A 19,594-nucleotide genomic window follows, 5' to 3' on the forward strand; every position below is an offset into this window, starting at 1 on the left:
TGGCTCACGTGTTTCTGTAGATCAGATTTGGTATTGGTGGGTCATGAGATGAAAAAGCTTTGGGGAAAATGTTTTTCATTGCAACAAATGCCTGCAAAAAAATCATACACATGTACAGAGAGCTGTGTGAGAATGACACACATAGAGAGAGAGAGAGAGAGAGAGAGAGAGAGAGAGAGAGAGAGAGAGAGAGAGAGAGAGAGAGGAAAACATATAGGCTGAAGTCACTGATCACACGTCATCTTTATTATTCACACTGTCTGGACCGGTGAAATATTAGTAAAACATGTCTATCACTTATTTCACTTGGGACCCCCCCTCCTCCCGGCCCTTGCCTTCGCAGTGTGTCAGGTCAATGCTGGTCCCGTGTGCCCGTCGTGGCGCTCTACCGCCACCTGCTGGTCACACGCGGTCACCTCGCTCCCCCCTGCGTGCATTAGCGCTGTTGAAGATGGCGACTCGAGTCCTTCAGAGAGTCAGCAGAGGCTTGGATCGGGCTAACAGCAGGGCCCCTTGGCCAGGACACGGCGCCGCTTTGAGCAGGTCGGCCATTCATCCGTGTGCATGTTCAGTGTTCATTCAGCAGCGTGTGTGCGTGTGTGCGGCTGTCCTGCGGGTGTGTGGCTGGCTGCTGCGGTGGCTAGGATGAACCTGGACGGACTAGCCCCGGTAGCCAGCAGCAGCCACCGGGACTGGCCTTCAGCGTCACACAGTCAGTGAAGCTGCAGTTTGTCGGGGACTCCCTACATGATCACATATGTTTGTCTCAATAGCAATAGTTACAAGTTCATGCTCTGATTTTTTTTCTTGAGCATTTAAGATGCTCAAGGTCACAATTTGGCACTTCCTCTACATGTTGTTTGCACCTATGAGAGCAGTATTGTTGTTTCCTTAGTGTATCTGAGGCTCCCCAAACATACCATGTCATGTATGCCGTCCATGGTTAGAGACATTGTCCTGCTGCATTTCATATGCACCATTTATCACTGTGTGCATGCAGCAGAGGCAGGGGGCAAAACCAGAGTTTCATCTCCAGTCATCTCATTGCCAGTTTCATCATGTAATCTGTGTTTTGCTGCAGTCAATCAATCAATCAATCAATCAAAGACTTTATAATGATTGTAAAGTCTTTCCTGTTCTCCCTCACAGTGGCTTGCATGTCTGTCTGTGACCCTGAAGTGACGGGTAACCATCTGTCTTGGCAATAAACATGTCAGCCAATATAAAGATAATGTGTGTGTGTGTGTGTGTGTGTGTGTGTGTGTGTGTGTGTGTGTGTCTGTCTGTGCGTGCGACACACACACATATGAATAGGTATGGGCTCAAGATGGGAGGAAGGGCATCCAGTCCTGCTATAGCTTCATAATGATCAATGGATTGTGTGTTTTATGAGATTGTGCCGTCGGTCAAATTGTTGTTCATCAGAAATGCTCTCTGTTTGCAGGGGATTTGTGGTATCCAGCAGCAGAAACAGAGAGGACAGCTGGTTTAAGTCTGTATTTGTGAGGAAAGTCGACCCCAGGAAAGATGCACACTCTAACTTGCTGACCAAAAACGAGGAAAGCAACCTGTACAAAATTCAGTGTAAGTCGTCCCCTCAACATTGGCAATAACAGATCAACCATATCTATCTCAAATCAAGTTTTCAAGCAGAATTCTCTTTGCAGTTCATAATGTCAAGCCGGAGTGCCTGGATTCATACAACAAACTGTGGTGAGTGCCATGTGTTTTATTTGTCAAAGTGTTTATGTTATAAGCTTGAGTTCAGCAGCAGCAGCAGGAGGGGCAGGGGTCTCGGTGTGCTGTGCAGCCGTCACGGTGAATGTCTACAGTTCTATTCCTGTGAGGTGCCTGACACGCTGGCACGGCTCCAGCTCATTGAAGAACGTCTTTGCTCATACCTTGGATGACTGGAGGTCTTCCATGTGCAGATAACATTCATGCCTAATTTTGGAGGTGCAACACAGACAGAAATGTGAACAGAATACCTATGATACTAGACCAGAAACCATAAATGTAACATTCAACTTGTTTACCTACAGATTTGAATGAAAATTTAAAATTCTTACTTTGACTTTTTGACTTTTAAAGCCATTTCTTCTTCATTACAGTGAGGATGTTTTACCAAGCATCCATGCTGATAAGTACTACCCCTGTGAGCTGGTGGGAACCTGGAATACCTGGTATGGAGAGCAAGACCAGGCTGGTAGGACTGCTAGCATCAACATTCACCCATCCCCGGTTTACTAGGTCTATAACCTGCACAGCGAGCAGATGAAGCACATCATATACAAGTATATACAGCCATGTCAGTGTACTGTCAGTCAGAATGAGACGAGGTAAGCAATCAGTGAGTCAGAATATGCCAGAATATTGCTATCTATCCCACTGAGCCTGTATTGTGTTACTGTATAGTTTATCTGCTTTCCAGAATTATTGTCCCCAGTTATCCTCTTCCAAAAGTACATGACTTTTGCGTAGTACAGGTTGTTCAGGTAGCAGTTTGTACAGCCGAATTATTGCTGTGATGGTATTTTTAAAAGGCAGATTACCCGTCTAGCCAGGAATCCGTGGAAAATGGTGACTTGTGGTGTCTCATGTTTGGAATAACTTGTCAAATCAGGCTTGACTAATAAACTGATAGCGGTACCTGCGAGTGTCTTGCTGCCTTCCAAGCCAGTGGTCTTTCATCATGAATAAGTATTCGGAAAGTATTTCTTGTTCATTTTTTAAAAGTTATCTGACTGAGCAGCTTAAGTGTTTTGAAATACTACCTTTTTTATTAAGACACATAATGCATAATTCAAACCCCCGATAAAAGGCGCAGGAGGCGAGGTTTGGGTGAATGGGTTTTTGTGTATTAGATCCTGCCTTGAGACGATTGACTCTGCTTTGGACAGTTTGTGCGATGCATAAATTTCCTCCAGAATCAATAAAATTTCTTTCTTTCTTTCTTTCTTTCTTTATTCCTTTCTTTCATCCATGATTTAAATTTTTCCCCAGTTCATTTGTGGCGGTATAGAGGCGGCTACCCAGCTCTCACTGAGGTGATGAACAAACTCAGGCAGAACAAGGTAAAGACATTGCTGCTTGCATTTTAGGGATTAGTGCTGTTTAATACTTTAATTTTGTACAAATCAGCAGCATGCAGTTGTCAGTCAGTGTCAGGCTTATTGATTGGCGTCCGTCTACTGGCAGGAGTTCATGGAGTACAGGAATGAGCGGGGTAAGATGCTGCTGTCGCGCAGGAACCAGCTGCTTTTGGAGTTCAGCTTCTGGAACGAGCCGGTTCCCAGAGAGGGACCGAACATCTACGAGCTCAGGTCCTACCAGCTCAGGGTAAGGACCCGGTCATCTTGTTGTTAGTAAAGCTCATGTGGGACGGATGGAGATTTGATTAGGTTCAAGGATGCAAAGTGAAACCTAACGTGCTTCTGTGGTATGTTAGATGTTCAAACTTGATCAGATTTGTTTTTCCACAAAGAACCCGGAGTCTGTTTGATCCAGAAAAAACTGTGTGAAACAAATTACTAAGAATATGGTTACAATGGGTTTATTCCTCAATTTATAAAGATAATCTTGATTTATATAGCACCGTTTTTTTGTTTTACAGTATAGTACCTAACAGTATAAAAAATACTATACAAATAAGAGGAGAGAAGTAACAATAGGTAAAAAATAAAAGTCATGACAAGGATAAAATAGTGGAAATATCTAGAGGAGGGTGGTAAAAACAATAGTAGAAAAAAGTCCTTGGCCTAAATATAAATTTTAAGAATAAATTTAAATAATAACTAAAGCTCAAACCCAAATCTCTGTGAAGCCTGGCCTCTAATGGTCAGGCTCCTAAGGGTGCCTGGTCTTCGGTGGCAGAAGTCACCAAGCTTCATGGTGATTTGGGTTTGAGGTTTATGAATTCTTTAAAAGGAGACACTACTTTTGACAGTAATTTTGCTGAGCCCCCAGCAAGGGGTTCCCACAGCAGAGGGGCCTGAGTGGCAAGGGCCCAGTTGCCCTTTGCAGTGTTTACACTACAGCATTACTTTTTATGGGAAAAAAAACGAAACAGCGTGATAACCAGGGAATCAGAGCATAACCAGGCCTGACCCAAACCTGCAGAGCCCAGGTCCCAGCACAGAGGCAGTTACCACCAGGAGAAGCAGCTTAAACAGATTTATTTCCAAGGTGAAGCCATTTTTTTAATCAGTAACTTATTAAGTCTTTTTTTCCCATCAATGCCCATTAAGCCCTTCACTTTTTAACAGTTCCACACATTCACCCTTGGAAGCTGCCTTGTACGGACAGCCTAATGCCGTCGGCCACTGAGCTCCAATGGAGCAATTGGAGGTTAAAAACTCAAAACTGTTTCTCTGACCTCTAGATTACCTATAAAACTGTACTGTTGTACAGTCTTTACCTAAAGATTTATGTATTTGCAGTACTCGATTAAATGAGAAATCAAATGTCATGATTCCAGCTTTTACCTCAGATCAATTTTTAAATTATTACGTGATAAAAACTGCTCTTATGTCAGGAGTCTCATGTGGTGCTTGATAATCGCCAGACCAAATTCTGCAGATTAACTCATGCATTTTAATCTGAAAGGCAAAACCGCTTCTAGATCAGCTCGCCCCGAGACACGTGATAAATACAGGCCTTTATCCCTCATCACAGACTGAGATTACATTGTAGAAAGGGAGAGGCCGTGTGTTGTTCTAAGCACCAGAGAGTGATTGGGATCGGCTCAGGGTGTAGTTATGCAACGTGTTATTAAAGCCTTATCTTTGTATTTTTAGGCTGCAAGAAAGAGAAAAAAAAACAGCAATAAAATACCTGTTTCACATCTTTACAATTTATTTGCATTAATTCATTTACTCTGGAAAGAAGCAAGCATGAAGTTCATCTCTATTTTGCTAAGCTGTGAATTATATATTATGTTATTTTATAATACACAATACCGTTATGTTTTCTTTTCTGCAGCCAGGAACGATGATCGAGTGGGGTAATTACTGGTAAGGCAGCCTGATTCCATCTGAAGCTCTGAGCTGTAGTTACAGAGCTGTTGCACTACATGAAACCTCCTCCTCCCTCATCACACTGTCGTTAATAAGAGCTATTCCACAGAGAGGCCCTCTTTGAAACTGCACTGTCATCATACTCCACATTCACATCATCACCTTCTCGTCACCTCCATCATGAGCCGCATGCACAGGGTCCAAATTTGAGTGCTATATTTCTGAGTTGACTTCAGTGTAATGAGCCTGGAGAGATCCGCTACTGGGACACACAGAGCCAATTTATCAGGAATTATCAGTTAGTCCTGTGCCACTGATTGCAATTTAAACCAATTAAAAGACAAGAGAGTTAAAATGTAAGGACAATGGAGCTGAAACAAAGAAATTACAGTCAAACTGCATGTCTTTGTGTATTTGTCTTCATATTTATTTGAGCTGTATATTTTTCTGTCCAGTTGTTGCCTAGTCCAGTGGCTCAACTTGTTTGATTTAAATTTTGGGAACCAAAATTTATGTGAATGTGACATAAGTGATATTATAATTCTGTGTTTTATGCTGCTCTTTATTTGGTAGGCATTCCACTACAGCTGTCCTGTGTTTTTTCCAGTGTAAAGATATTCTTTTTTCATGAAAATATGGGTCAAAACCTTGAATTTTGGGGGTCTAGAGGATTTTGTGCTTTTGTTTCTCACCAGTTCCTCATGTTTTGACAGTAAAGCAACACAATATAAATAATCAATAACCATTTTTCTCCTGAAACTGGTTGTTTTCTTGACATGGTTGCATTATGCTTTCATTAACTATGCTTTGAGCCTCCATAGCCACAACCTTCTGTGGAACTTTCAATAACATTTATGAAATACAACACAGTAATGCAATTTAAGGCAATTTCAATATAATTTGTATGGCTGTTGGCTTAAACTTGTGCTGCAGTGTTACAACAACATGAGATATGGAGGCTTCATATTTTTGCAACCCGACAGTGGTTATGATTTGAATAAGTACATGTTTGATTTGGGGGGAACAAAACACCCACATATCAAGTCATCCATTGCACATGGATTGGGTCACCATCAAAGACGTTCATGAGCTTGTGAGTCATTCAATCAAGTCTTACGTTTCCGTTGGGAATCCCTGGCTGTGGAAGACCACTGGCCTCTAGCTGACAGTAAAAAAAATATGTAGGGGCTACACTGAATCATGCAAATGAAAAACAGTCCAAAGTAAATTCAGAGATGATGTTGAAATCCCTCTTTGGACACCGGTCAATAATATCACAGTCAGCTATGTGCAGCTCTAGTCTGGCTGTGTGTGATGAAGCCTTGGTGTTTTTGGCCGATGTTGTGACTGCAGTGGCTTTGCTCCACAGGGCGAGGGCCATTGGCTACCGTCAGCACAACAGAGAAGCTGTGGGAGGATTTTTCTCACAGATCGGCAACCTCTACATGGTGCATCACCTCTGGGGTAAGGACACCTTTATCAGATTTATGCAAAACTGATGTTGTTAGCAGTTCCTTGACTCGGTTCAGTTATGCAGCCTTAAATTGTCCCTGATCTTTTGTTCCCTGCAGCTTACAAAGACCTCCAGTCCCGAGAAGACACAAGGAATGCTGCCTGGCAGCATGACGGCTGGGACGAAGTGGTGTACTACACAGGTGAGCATTGAAAATATCCTCTCCAAAGCACTTATCGGAAGGAATCTCCTAAAATTATTTGTCCTTAATCTCCTTACTTTGTTTGATCAGAGAGCTTCAAGTTCCCTTTGAGGGGTCATTATCAAGTTGACTTTTAACTTTGTGGACATACTAAAACTAGCTAACTTTGTGTTGCACCTTTGTCCAGTTCCTCTTATTCAGCATATGGATTCCAGAATCATGATCCCGATGAAGGCTTCCCCGCTGCAGTGAAGTGAGAAGCCAAGTGGAAGCTGAAATCAAATGGCACCCGTTCAAATATTACGTCCATCCAAAACACCACTGCCATGGTTTCAACCTCCGCTGCGTTGCCAACCAAAACTCCGTCTCTTATTTTTTTATTTTTACTTAATTACTCCAAACCCTACCACTAAGAAATAGAGCAAAGACACACAGCCCGCCATGTTTCTATCATTCTGATAAGGAAAAGGAACTAATTACCTGTGACAACGCACAAACCTTTTCTTGGTCTGGGGTAAGATGATCAGATTTGGCCGATTCAGACCTCCTGACAGTCGTTTGGTAAAGACCTTATGTCCAACATGCTGTGCCACATTATGAATGGTCAAGCGCTCAGCTCTAATTTTAGAAGCTACCAAAGTGTCACTTAGAAAGAAGAGCCACTGTTTGGTGTATAAATGCATTTGGAGAGCAATGAAAGATATGACATATATAGTACTACTTAAGCTCACTGTACAATGCAGGGGCTGTTTATTTATTTAATGTAAATATAGATTAAATTTATTACATCATCTATCATAGTGTACTCCTAATTGGCACTTTCTGTAAGATTTGATGAAAGCAGTGCCCTTGCTTTAATCAAGTGTGTGAGAGAAGCCTCAATATATCCTCTTGATGAAATACTGTATGTGTAAGGTTGACAGTGTTTGTCACAGCACGGTGCTGAAGATGATTAAGTATGACGTGTTGTCAAATCAAAGCCTCAAAATTGCATTGAGGTCTATTATAAAACCAAACATATATATTTTTTTCTTTTTTCTTTGCCAAGTACCAATATCTGTTGCATTTGTGCACATTCTTATTTAGGTGTCCCTGTTATGATATGCAATAAGCTTGATGTTTTATGGTGCTGTGTTAGTGACTATGGCTTTTATTTTCCTGTGAAGACTGCATGCCTGGTTTTTAGGAACAGTTTTTAAATCTAACATGCTTTAGTGTGGCGTATCAATCAGCTACACTAAAGTGTGTTAGCAGTGTCATCTGTCAATGATTGAGTGAAGCTGTAAGTGGGTACTTATGCTCCTGCCTGTTGTATTTCCAGAGTTTTCACTGTTAAAACCAGTGTTTATTGTTTTCCTCCCCGTTTTTCTCAATTTGTGGGGAACAATGCACAGGGAACAGCAAGAATGCCATGACAAATTAAAGGAGTTCAAAGTACTTGTGTAAGTCCACGTTCTTCCTGTGTTTAATGCAGGTGTGCTATAAAGAATTGAACACACGATACACATTGACATGTCTTTTATCCTTATTACCCTAAGAGAATTAATACATTTCTATTCACAAACTGAAATATGCAGGAGTTGTACTAGCGTGCCTAAAAGCTCTGATGTCAAAAGTGCAAAAAAACGAAATGCTTCCAGATAGACAATGTTCTGTGGTTATTATTTTTTAGTATTCTCTAGTATAAAACATGAGGGCAACAACCCCATGAAAGTAAAAATTGTCTCACTATTGTAAACATTTTCATTCATTATAAAAATCTATTGACAGTCTAAGAAAAAAATGTGCACTGGATAAAACCATGAGGCACAAAATTAGGTGCAAATAAAAAAGGTTAAAATTAGTAACAGTACAGCTTTCCCTCTTTAGATCTTCTCCAGTTCCTTTAGCAGCTCTCCAAAACTTGTGACATACCACGAACATCTCTCTTTGACCTGCGGCCGGATGACATTCCCACCAAATCCGATGAAGCCGCTCTGAGAGAAAAAAGCACAACGTAATCACAAAGAATCTCCAACATGCTTCATTTAATTTACAGAGAATAGCTCAAACATGCATGTGTGCACACGCACAATAAGTACAAGCTGCAAAAGATACAGACAGCAGCCATGCATGTAAATCGACCTCTGACAGTAAACACTTACAGCAGGGGGGCAGGCCTCCAGGTCAGTGGCTCCATCTCCGATCATCACCACGGTCTTGAAGCCATATTGTTCCTTCAGCATGCTGATTACTTTTCCTTTTCCGCCGCTTTCTGCTGTGGGCTGACTCTCATCAAAACCAGCATACTCGCCTGCAAAAATAACGGTTTAATGTAGCAGAGTGGGATGGCATCAATAAACTGTACACGCACTGACTCAGAGGTGTTAGGATTCCCTTTGTAAGCCAAAAGATGACATTTCAGATTACAATCAAATGGTACGCATGAGGGCAAAGGGTAAATTAGGTTAATTTGCTTTGTAAAAGACTCCAAAACAATTTAGGGAAACAAGAAGCTTGGAAAGTGGACTTAGAGAAGAAGATTTAAGCTTTGGCAGTCCATTTTTAGAAACCTGATACAGTTGCAATTTGTACAAACTGATGGCTTTAGATGGAGAAATAGAACAGAGATATCTGTGGATCTAAATTTTCATCTATGGATATAGATATTTATGCACACATCAAGATTCATCCAATTCCATTTCTGTGGTTTAAGACGCCAGCAACTCTGGCTCAAAGAGCATCTAGCACCGTGCTACTCTAGAAGGCTGAGAAAATCTCGGCCCGCCCTGATCCTGCCTCACCGTTGAAGTAAAACTTGAGGCGGTTGGCGTAGACATGATGCAGAGGGATGTTGAGCTGAGTGGCCACGTGCTCCACGATGCAGCGGAAGCCACCTGAGATAAGGAACACCTTTACGTTGCGTTGGTGCAGACTGTCCACCAGCTCCCTGCACAAAGAAGACAGAAGACAGATTGCATTTACTGGCAATCACGTCAAAATGACACACTTGTTGACTGCTTTTGATGCACTTTTTTTGCACAACAGTAAAATCTTATCCAATCTAGACTTTGCTGCCATACTGAATGGAATTCAAGGCTGGCTCAATGACTGTCCTCACTTCTGCAAAGATAAAGATAAGGATATATAAGCATACTGGAATCTACACTCACTTACTTAATACCTGCAGTCAGCTGAGGCGGGTGATCTGTTATTAGTTTGTTCACTTGTTCTCTTGAGCATCGGATGATGGAGAGACGCTCAGTCAGGGCTGTTTTGAATGTCACCGAACCTCCCATGGCCTTACGAGTCCTAAAATGTAACAGTAGCACAATAACGGCATTATGTTCAAAGCAAATCCAGAGGCAAGAGAAACAAAAATAACCTTTCCTGCAAGGCAATACAAGAGAGAATATTGTTGTATGGTTCTAGGTTTTGTCCTCAATCAGAATGAACACTGTAGATACATTTCAGTAACAGCATCCCCAACACCGCAGAATTTGGCAAGCTCATCGATCCCCTCCTCCTTGATAACCGTGCTGTCCACGTCGAAGCACACAGCCTCTGCTCTCCTGAAGATCTCCTTTGTCTGTGATACTGTGGTCATCATGCTGGGGGGAAAAGACACAACAAACAATAATTAAGTCCTATATGGGCTTTAAAGTGCATGGCCTGCAGTGATGGTTGCATAGCTTGTGGGATCAAGCAGGCAGGCAGCATGTGACTAAACGGTACAGAGACATATGAGGGCAAATCTAATATAGTTCATTTGGCTGCAGCTCATCACGAGCTGAAGAGGCTGCTGTAACGTGAGGTCTGTGATTGAGCAGCACTTGACTGTTTCCACTGCTTGAATAAACGCATTCAGTGCAGAGTGGCCGACAGAAAGGAACAGAAACAACTATGTGCATTTGTTTCGACAAAGCCTCCATCAATTCGGTGTACAGTGTGTCCTTGTCTGTTCTTCGTGTACCTATAGACACTAATATTGCGTAACACTGCCCGCCTATAAGATGACAAGCTGGGCTGATACACACACTCAGCCAGTGTTGCGTCACCCAGGCACACTACAGGAAACAGGGTGGCATGCAGGAGCCGCAGGAGGCGAGAAAATCACACCAAACCCTCTGTGCTCGCCTGGCCAACACTTGGCATACAGCAGTAAACCATCAACAACGAGTGACACGATAACCGGCAGGACTAGAGAAGAGGTTTAGTTACCTGTCCGCTGCGATCCACTTGTTTTTTTGCTTTTTTAGTTACGTGCACCAGCTTGTCGAGCGTCACACTCAGCACTGACTGCTCGGCTTGCGAGACGAGGCTGCTTTCCTCAAGTAGATTTACCGAAAATGTGCAAATTACTCTTCCGCTACTTACTGGAGAGCACGGCGTTGATAGGGTCCCAGCAGCCGTCTGAGCATTGGACGATCTCCTGGTACATTCAGTGTGTTCAGCGATGGGGAAGAGAAACTCTGGAGGCTGGCTGGGCCAATCAGAGGGAAGCCGGTGACAGAGCGGCCCCGCTCATTGGCTGAGACCCGGCAGCACAGCCCACCCAGAGAAAAGGAAAACTGAAATAAAACTGCTCATAAAACTCAACAGAACCCATGTTGGCTTAATGCTTTCACTCTTCAGTGTGTGTGTGTGTGTGTATGTGTGTGTGTGTGTGTGTGTGTGTATATATGCACATGTGTGTATATATGCACATACATACATAAATACATACATACATATACACACACATTTACATATATACACACACACACACACACACACACACACATATATCTGTGTGTGTGTGTGTGTGTGTGTGTGTGTGTGTGTGTGTGTGTGTGTGTGTGTGTGTGTGAGAGAGAGAGATAAGTAATAAGGCATAATGCGATTATATTTAATTCATCATTTTAGTGGGAATCACATTTCTTCATCATGAGTTTAATTTCTCTGGGGAAAAAAATTATGAGGTGTGCAAACAAACAGGTTGTTGTTGTTTTGTTGGCCAGGGTCCATGGTTATCAAACCTGTCAGAATAATCCTGAAAGATTTCTGATGGCTAAAACTGGCCACCTGTCAGTGTGGGAGGAGCTCTCCTTTGACTCTGACTGACAGCTGAAACAACTGATGAGGTCGTTTCGCTAACAGAAAAAGTCACACCAATATGAGATGAAGAAATATCCAACCATTTATATCAATATGATGTTGATGATTTGTACTTCCAATAAATCTGTCATCAAAGTGATAGCTTGTTAAACATCTAGTGGTATTTGCTGGTCTCTGCCAGTGGAATACATCCACCAGGTCTGGCCCGGTAACTTCATCCCTGTGGTGAGAGCAGGAGCTCTAAGGGACTGTGCTGCTCCAGAGTGAAGGACACAGCACTCTTTTCAGCCTCCTGGTTTCCAAAATGGCAGAATTATTTTACGACGAAAAATATGAAGCTCTTGTCCTGTCAAGAAAGGAGTTAATGGCTGTGTTACACTCACATAGACCAACAAACACCACTATATGTGATATCATAACTTTTTCTTTTAGATAGCTTTACACATGGCACAGGCCGCCTCTGGACAAAACAAACATACAAAAAAGTATAAACTTTAATTTTACTCATCCAATTTGTTTGTGAAATGTATTTACAGTGACATGGGATGGTTAATGTGCATAGTTCATTCACTTATTAGCTAGTAAATTATTACCCATCTGTCTAAATCACCGTTTTATACATGGTCACCTGTATTCAGTTCCTGTTACACTGTTGCACCTTTTTCCATGACAAGGAAACACAAAGTAACTGATGTTTGTGTTGGAATATGACTCTAACTTTGCTCAGAGCCAATGAGAATTGAGTGTGAGAATGGTGAAGATGAGTAAATATATATCTCCACTGTGGTGCATCTTTCTCTGTTTTGTATAGTTACTACAGACCATCTGATGAAGTTAAAGGGGACCTTCATGTCAGAATAAAGCCCGGTTTGATATTTGATGCCCCTCAGGCCCCAAAAACTGAGACCAAACTCACATCACTCTGAGAATTTTTGGGCTCTTATGGCTGATTTTCTAATTTGAGATGACAGCCCTGCACCACAATACTTCATTCATAAGTTTGTCACACATTTCACCTTTATCAATCAATAAATTATATTTTATATTCTTGTGTCTGTTTGGTTGTTAGAGTTCAGTTACTGGCTCTTTTCACCATCTGTTACTGTTAATTTGGTTTTACTTTCATTTAGTAGATCTTGCCAGGAGGCTCTGTAGGGGAGAGCTGCCATTTTTGTTTAATTCTCTTCTCTCTTGTGTTACGTTTGGCAGTGTAACCTTTTCTTTTGTAGGCAGTTATCAGTATTGCGAATTTGTTTTCTAGTTAGGGATGTTTGGTTTGTTATTTTGTCCTGGGCGCTCCCTGAAGATGATCGATGCTTCAGTGACTAATCTCCACCTCGCTGCACACTATCAGATCCACAAGGACTGCTGCACAACCTGGCGCTCCCACTTGCCTGCAGAAGTGATCACTCAAGGGATGACCATGTTTTCTTCATGATGAGTTGACTCTGCTGTTTTCTCCACCACCTCTTTCCCTTTAACCAACGATGTACACAGCTTATTCCACGCTCATAAACACACGTTAAGCCGGCAGGCACCATCAACCATTGTCCTTGTTCAAATCTAGTGGTCACCTCATCTGACCACCCCCTCGCGTGATGAGCCCCTCCCCCGTGGGTTACATCCACCGTCCTTCTTCCCCTCGTCCTCTCGCTCTCTCACACACACACACACACACACACACACACACACACACACACACACACACACACACAGTTTGCAGAGGTTTTGTACTTGACTACATTATATTGAGAGATGTTTCTGATTTTTTGTCCTCCCTATTTATATACATGAGGAGGATGCAATATTAGAAACACCTCTCAATAAAATGCAGTCCAGTACAACAGCACCACTATGAAGGAAAACTGAAAAAAGGAAAACTGAGCATTATAGACATCAGAAAAGTCAACTTTATGGCACAACAGTTGGATTGGATTGGATTAGATTGTGCAGGTGGACCTAATAAAGTGGCCACTGAGTGTACACACACACACACACACACACACACACACACCTATACACATGATTTCTTGGTGTACATAGTTGCTTGTGTTCAGTATTGTAGTGGAATAACAGATGTTTGCTGATGTAAGCATTATTGATTATGAATTGATAATTGCTAAACTCAGTGAACCCTGTTATATCTTTAAGAGAAGTTGTTTTGGTATTGTTTGCATTCATATTGTCTAAAAGGCTGGTAGAGAGGGTCAGTGTTCAAATTCAAACTTTCACTTTTCCCTGTTATAAAACTGAATAATATTTATTGATTTTTATAATCAGTAATCATCATTTAATCACTGATTATTCACCAATAAACAAACTCGCTCCTAAGCTCCAACACTGGCAATAAAAGACTGGACACTGGAGCCTACTGATTCCTCATATCCCTCACCTGGCTGTATGTAATTCTGCTTACCCCTGGACCATTTTCCGAGGTAAAGTAATGAGGCTAGTGGGCCTTGAGGTTGGACAGTGCCACCTGGGATTAGACTCCTCCAGGAAACTAAATAAAGGTTAACACTAGTAATAAAAAAAATCAGGTTTAGTTTAGGCAGTTTATTCAGTACAACATAATAAAAAGCACATACAGTCCTTACAAATAACTAAATGTTAATGCCAACTTGCCACAGACACTTGAGGAAGATGAGCACCAAGCACCCACCAAACAAATTGCACATTTCACACCGGTTTGAGGAAACATGTCGTTCAACCTGGAAACGTTGGCAAACTTTTTGTTTTTCCAAGGATGGCAAAGCCATTTCAGTGATCATTCTGGCTTATTGGTCAGCATAAGTTGTCTATGGCTAAAAGGGAAAGGCTGTGGAGCAGGGGCAGGGAACCATGTGCCACAGACGGCCAAGAATTTGCAGGTCTTCATTCCAACCAAAAACTCCACCAGGTGATTTCACTGATTACCTTGCCTTCAAGCAGAGAGGAGGAACTCATCAGTGAAATCACCTGGTGTAGCTTCTGGTTGGAATGAAAACCTGCAGACCTTCGGCCTCCCACGGCACATGGCTGCCTATCAGTGCAGAGTGAATGCAAGTCAATTTGGTCATAACTTCGCCATCCTGTGGGGAAAAAATGTTGCAAGCAATGCACATCGTTTGCAGACTGAAAATGCTCCTCACATTACAAGCTGGAAGGAGAGGGGTCCAGCTGCAGCCTGCAGAGGAACAAGACATGCACACTCCCATCACATGCTCTAACCTTAACCTCAGTGGGATGGGTGTTTATTGTATAGACGTCAATGGGCATTTCTTGATCTGCATGGGCATGTCTTGCAATGTGGGGGAATGTTTCGCATGGGTGCAGGAATTCACAATAAAAGTTTAATGAGCATGAGTGAGAGTTCAGATCAGGACACCTTTAGCTTTCCTGGAGGACACAGGATTTTTTTTTTTTTTTTTTATAGGATAATGGATAAGCAGGGATAGAGCGCAAGAGGGCTGACATGGATAGAGATTTTACAGTAGAACTAGGTTGTAAATGAAGCACGGAAGATTAAAATGTAGCTCAGGATGGTGTACAGTGTACGATACCCACTCCGGAACAGAAGGTGGCGGTGTTGCACCAATAAGCTGGACGCCGACCGCCATGAAACCAGAAGAAGCTTCACATGCGGCGCAGAGGGTTGAAGCAAACGGTAATGAGCGATCAAAAAACAGTTTTGAGTAAATATAACGACATTGTTTTGAACCCTCAGCAGCTCTAGCAATGAATTTACAAATGCAGCTTGTTGTCTTCGTGAAAACTAACCCGGGTCCAAGAGGAAAGTGTGAAAATGTAAGTCTGCAGCAGTGCAGCTAGCGTTAACTAGCTCCAGAGATATTTTAGCTTTTGGAGATGCTAACGATAGCTCCGTCACTTTAATCATCCTCTCTCCGATGGGAAGAACATGCCACGCATTAGGAGGCAAATTAAAATCATCTGTATTAATGCCACTGCCAGGGAAGTACGGTAAACATGAGTTTTGCCTTGCAGTTCAGACTGAACCCCCTCGCCCTGACAGTGCCTCGTGGTTAAACCGGACGCCTGTCTTAAACCAAGTGAACTCTTGGACGGGGGAGTAGCTTATAATACGGTGCATTTTCATTTTTTTCCAGCACCACAACAGTAGTTAACCCTCTGTCAACTAAAAGACGTTTTATATAGTTGGTTGTAGCTGCATGGTCGTGTGCTGAAACGAGGATCAGGTCCAGTCTGAAGGTCGACTGTCTCTCCTGGAGGCCATTTTATTTTACCCCAGCTCCGTAAGAACAGACTGCACCTCATGGCAGTGAAAGAAGATGGGAAGCAAGTTAAAACCAAGAGGTGGCTATAGAAGGAGTCTCACCTTATCTCTGTTGTCACATGGTTCTCCTCAAACATCCCCAGTGTGCCAACAGAGAGCTCTAGTGTCTTATTGAGTGTGTTTACAGACTAACTTTATATGGTGTTGCTTGCAGGCCAGTGTCTTGAAGTCATGACGAAGCTTACCAAAGATGTCCTGCTGCAGGGAGAGGTAAGGAAATTTGGAGTATGTATTTACGACCAAGTTGTCATCTCTTCTATCTGGTGCTCTCAATCCTGAATAAGACGTCACATGTGGTAATGTGCTTGCTGTGATGAAAGGATTTTGATCCCACTGAAAACCATCAGCTATAATGGTCAAAAACCATTAATCTCAGACAAAAACTCTTATCTCGTGGTTTTTTTCCTGCAGTCTGCCAGCAGCTACAAAGAACTGACTGCACAAAGTACATCATACTTCATTTTATGCCATCCATGATGTTTACATGTTTGTGTACCTGTGCTTTGTGTTGCAGTAGATTGTCCAACATCCAACAGCATCGCTTACTGCCAAAGTGGCCACAGAAGAGGATGACATTACCGGAGATGGCACAGCCTCCAGCGTGCTTGTCGGAGCAGCTAAAACGGGCAAACCTGTGTGTTTCAGAGGTGACATGACCAAGAAGAAAGAGGAAATGTACTGAAAACGACCAGATGGGTGGACAAAGAGATTCGCATCCATGTAACTCCTGCATTCCTTCTCGGCCAAGGTCCACGCTGAGCTGGCTGACCTGCTAACAGAGGTTGGTGTGTGTGCAGTTGTTTATAGTAAATACACTACTGGGTGGTGATCTGTGAGCTGTGACCTTTTCATAGTGTTGCAAAAATGAAACACAAGGCACATTTTTTATTCTCCAATACAATAAAACCCATGCTTTTGGCTCAATCAAACATATTTCATTTTGTCCGTGTTGCCCAGCCTTATTTGAATGTACCATAGGTTCTTGTTCTGAGCTTCCTTTTCACTTGAGGGGTTCACTGATGCAAAGAGAATTTGCGTGTTTGTTGTCATCACAAGCGCTCAAGAAGTGACGCCATGGGCACATTAGCATGGCTGAACTCTGTGAAACAAGCTGTAATGAATGATCAGATGAGCGCTTTCAGTGTGAAAAATGTTTATTCCTTTTCAGTGATCAAGAGTTTCTGCCTGACTATAACACAAGTACTTAATCTTAACTTTTAACATGTCCATTTCAGCATGGTGAACTCTGACTGAGGGATCTCATTCAGGAGCCAGTCAGCAAAATCATCAAGCAGACGAACACAATGAGTTTAAAACAACAAGGGTCTGTGTGCTCATAAACCAGAAGGTATGGATGCATGCAACAAAGTCTTTGGGAACGCTCTTTTATCCTTGTTAATCTGTTTTTTTTTTTTTTGTCTGTTTTTTTGACTGTTTTTTGAACTGAAGCGTCCTTTAAATTTTACAGTCACGTTACCTTTGTCCTTAGACCTCCTTTGTTAAAATAGGGCTTCAGGTTTATGTAACCTTTTTGACCCCAAATGTGTTTGCTTCTCCGATAACAAGCCCTTATCAGCCGAGCGTGTCCGGCCAAATCTCTGAATTGGTCGACCTCTAAATATGCTGACATAACCTTGTTTTCTGTTACTGAGCCGGCGATTTCTTCTCTTTTCTTCAAGGGGATTTATCCAAATGTCCCAGATGCCAGATCGGCTAATCAGGAGGAGCAGAGAGGTAATGGACATTTAGATGCAAACTTTACTTATCTGAATGCATGGCTGAATTCTGTATTACTCTCTCAATAGTGAATGCAGTCAGACACCATGCTAAATTATAATTTTCACTCATGGACTCAACAAATGGATATGAGTGCTGCTCTGTGCCTCATTCTTTTGTCCGGGTGAATACAGAGACATGATGATTCCCTTTTTAAGCCTGTATAATAAACATGAGGTGGATCCTGATTTCTCCAGATCCTGTAAAGAAAAAATCTTGAGACCTTCTCTAGACCTTGGTCCTTGTTTAGATTTGATCGCTGACTGTTTCCACCTGGTATTAACATCCGTTCTGCACAATCCGATCACAAGTGTTGGCCTGCATGAGTGTTTGTTTAAGCCCCTTGGCAGTTCAAGTCTTATCCCATGTAGATGCAGTGTCAGGGGTCTGAGTCCAACTCAAGACCTTTGTCATCCCCTGTCTCTGTCCCTTCTATTTCCTGTCACTCTTCACTTTTTAAGCAGGTATTGTAAGTGTAAAAAAATAACATTAAAGGCACTTTTTTTATTTTTGTTTTGTGCTTTTGTTCCAGGAGGAGGAGCACATGTTTACAGAGAAATGGTTGATGTTGACCCCTGCACAGTCGCCTTGGCATGGACTCCAGAAGAATGCCATCGAGGATGGTACGTCTGTAGACATGCTGCCACTCAGTAGCAAAAAAATAAGAAGTTTAACGTTGAAGCATGGCTGAATTCTGTTCCACCTTGTCTCTGGTGGACACAGTCAGACACCATGCAAAAGCCTCTTCACTTCTACTTGAGACTGGATTAATGCTGCTCTGTGCCTAATCCGCCACTGTAGGAATGAGTACAACTATACTATATCATGTCCAAAATTCAATCTCGTAATGCCACTCAGCCATCTACACAGTGTGGGGAAAAAAAACTCCATAATCTGACATAATCCTCATATTTAATAACCCAGAAACCTTTTAAGATCCAGACATGGAATCTGTTTTGCTCCTCACTTTCAGTCATGATGCTGTAATTCAGAGTAATGAATCAGTCTGTTCCTTTAAACTGAACATATAGACTTAGAGCATCACTTTGCAGCTGTTGGACAACAAAGATTGAGATGTAGTCCATTTTGCTCTGTTGGGGAAACTATTTTATTCTGTGTTAGAAAAAGACAGAAAACCAGGTTGCTTTGATTTCACAGTTAGGCGTATTGTGTCCAGGTGCAGTGCACCTGAGCACAGGTAGTAAGCTGACATTTAACATTGAGGATGGAAAGATTTATTCTGTGCAGTTACACACTTTACTAAGTATTAATTTGTGATGATTATTGTGGAAGTTATTTGCTCTCAGCACTCTGCTTTTGGATTGATTGTTTTTGTCTGCTGAATTCTCCAGGGGAACCAATGGTTGACTTCTGCAGGAGCATCGGAAAGCAACAGTGACAAGGAACAACTCCACACAGAGTAACATGGAAAATCAACACATTCACGACCAAATTCTGATCTTTTTAACATTTTTTTTTTTTTACTTTCCACCCTCAATATTCTGTTAGTAACATCTTGGCATCTCCGAAGGCTTATTGTCAAATTGGATGACAGTAATTACCATTAACAGTGACCAGCAGGTCACTGAAGCACTGCAGATGCTGTAAACTACAGAAGGCATGCATAAATGTGCATAAATCCCGCCACTCCAATTCTCACCCCTTTCCCCCCATTTTATTGGGTTATGATGGAAATAATGTAACTCACTCTTTGTTCATAATAAACTTGTAACTGTTTATGAAATAGGTGTCTTGCGTTTGGTTTACATTGCAGATGT

At 42.1% G+C, this 19,594-nt stretch overlaps 2 protein-coding genes, 1 long non-coding RNA gene and 2 other non-coding genes across 7 annotated transcripts; 4 read left to right on the top strand and 1 right to left on the bottom strand.

Moving 5' to 3' along the window:
• The first annotated feature begins 386 nt into the window (after positions 1 to 386).
• Positions 387 to 8,107, top strand: LOC115370036 (protein NipSnap homolog 2-like). Its single transcript, XM_030066828.1, has 10 exons — positions 387 to 543; positions 1,445 to 1,584; positions 1,668 to 1,713; positions 2,112 to 2,206; positions 3,004 to 3,074; positions 3,199 to 3,339; positions 4,981 to 5,012; positions 6,385 to 6,479; positions 6,587 to 6,670; positions 6,858 to 8,107. The coding sequence occupies exons 1-10, from the start codon at positions 452 to 454 to the stop codon at positions 6,920 to 6,922; spliced, it is 861 nt and encodes a 286-aa protein (XP_029922688.1). The 5' UTR covers positions 387 to 451; the 3' UTR covers positions 6,923 to 8,107.
• Positions 8,108 to 8,117: 10 nt separating this feature from the next.
• Positions 8,118 to 11,111, bottom strand: psph (phosphoserine phosphatase). Of its 2 annotated transcripts, none has more exons than XM_030066829.1 (6): positions 11,027 to 11,111; positions 10,117 to 10,260; positions 9,827 to 9,961; positions 9,454 to 9,599; positions 8,815 to 8,963; positions 8,118 to 8,646 (listed from the first exon to the last, which is right to left on the bottom strand). In XM_030066829.1, the coding sequence occupies exons 1-6, from the start codon at positions 11,068 to 11,070 to the stop codon at positions 8,536 to 8,538; spliced, it is 729 nt and encodes a 242-aa protein (XP_029922689.1). In that variant the 5' UTR covers positions 11,071 to 11,111; the 3' UTR covers positions 8,118 to 8,535. The 2 variants fall into 2 exon arrangements, with proteins under 2 accessions (XP_029922689.1, XP_029922690.1); XM_030066830.1 differs by having other exon boundaries at positions 10,871 to 11,080.
• Positions 11,112 to 14,954: 3,843 nt separating this feature from the next.
• On the top strand, positions 14,955 to 19,560 carry LOC115370039 (uncharacterized). 2 transcript variants are annotated; one of them, XR_003929219.1, is made up of 7 exons: positions 14,955 to 15,392; positions 16,195 to 16,250; positions 16,555 to 16,821; positions 17,276 to 17,388; positions 17,720 to 17,774; positions 18,349 to 18,439; positions 19,169 to 19,560. It is a non-coding gene; the product is annotated as an uncharacterized LOC115370039 (long non-coding RNA). The 2 variants fall into 2 exon arrangements; XR_003929218.1 differs by having other exon boundaries at positions 14,957 to 15,532.
• Positions 17,813 to 17,952, top strand: LOC115370821 (small nucleolar RNA SNORA15). Its single transcript, XR_003929300.1, has one exon. It is a non-coding gene; the product is annotated as a small nucleolar RNA SNORA15 (small nucleolar RNA).
• Positions 18,498 to 18,631, top strand: LOC115370822 (small nucleolar RNA SNORA15). Its single transcript, XR_003929301.1, has one exon. It is a non-coding gene; the product is annotated as a small nucleolar RNA SNORA15 (small nucleolar RNA).
• Positions 19,561 to 19,594: the final 34 nt, after the last annotated feature.

This window comes from Myripristis murdjan, chromosome 13, assembly GCF_902150065.1.
Source record: "Myripristis murdjan chromosome 13, fMyrMur1.1, whole genome shotgun sequence".
Classification (NCBI taxonomy): domain Eukaryota; kingdom Metazoa; phylum Chordata; class Actinopteri; order Holocentriformes; family Holocentridae; genus Myripristis; species Myripristis murdjan.

Bases quoted from the DNA above. Each gene is read 5' to 3' on its own strand.
- psph (XM_030066829.1), bottom strand. From the start codon at position 11,070: ATGCTCAGACGGCTGCTGGGACCCTATCAACGCCGTGCTCTCCA. The intron at 10,261-11,026 runs GTAAGTAGCGGA...TTTTCCCCCCAG, and splicing joins TATCAACGCCGTGCTCTCCA to CATGATGACCACAGTATCAC. The intron at 8,964-9,453 runs GTGAGGCAGGAT...TTATTTTTGCAG, and splicing joins CCTCAAGTTTTACTTCAACG to GCGAGTATGCTGGTTTTGAT.
- LOC115370036 (XM_030066828.1), top strand. From the start codon at position 452: ATGGCGACTCGAGTCCTTCAGAGAGTCAGCAGAGGCTTGGATCGGGCT. The intron at 3,075-3,198 runs GTAAAGACATTG...GTCTACTGGCAG, and splicing joins ACAAACTCAGGCAGAACAAG to GAGTTCATGGAGTACAGGAA. The intron at 6,480-6,586 runs GTAAGGACACCT...TGTTCCCTGCAG, and splicing joins CATGGTGCATCACCTCTGGG to CTTACAAAGACCTCCAGTCC.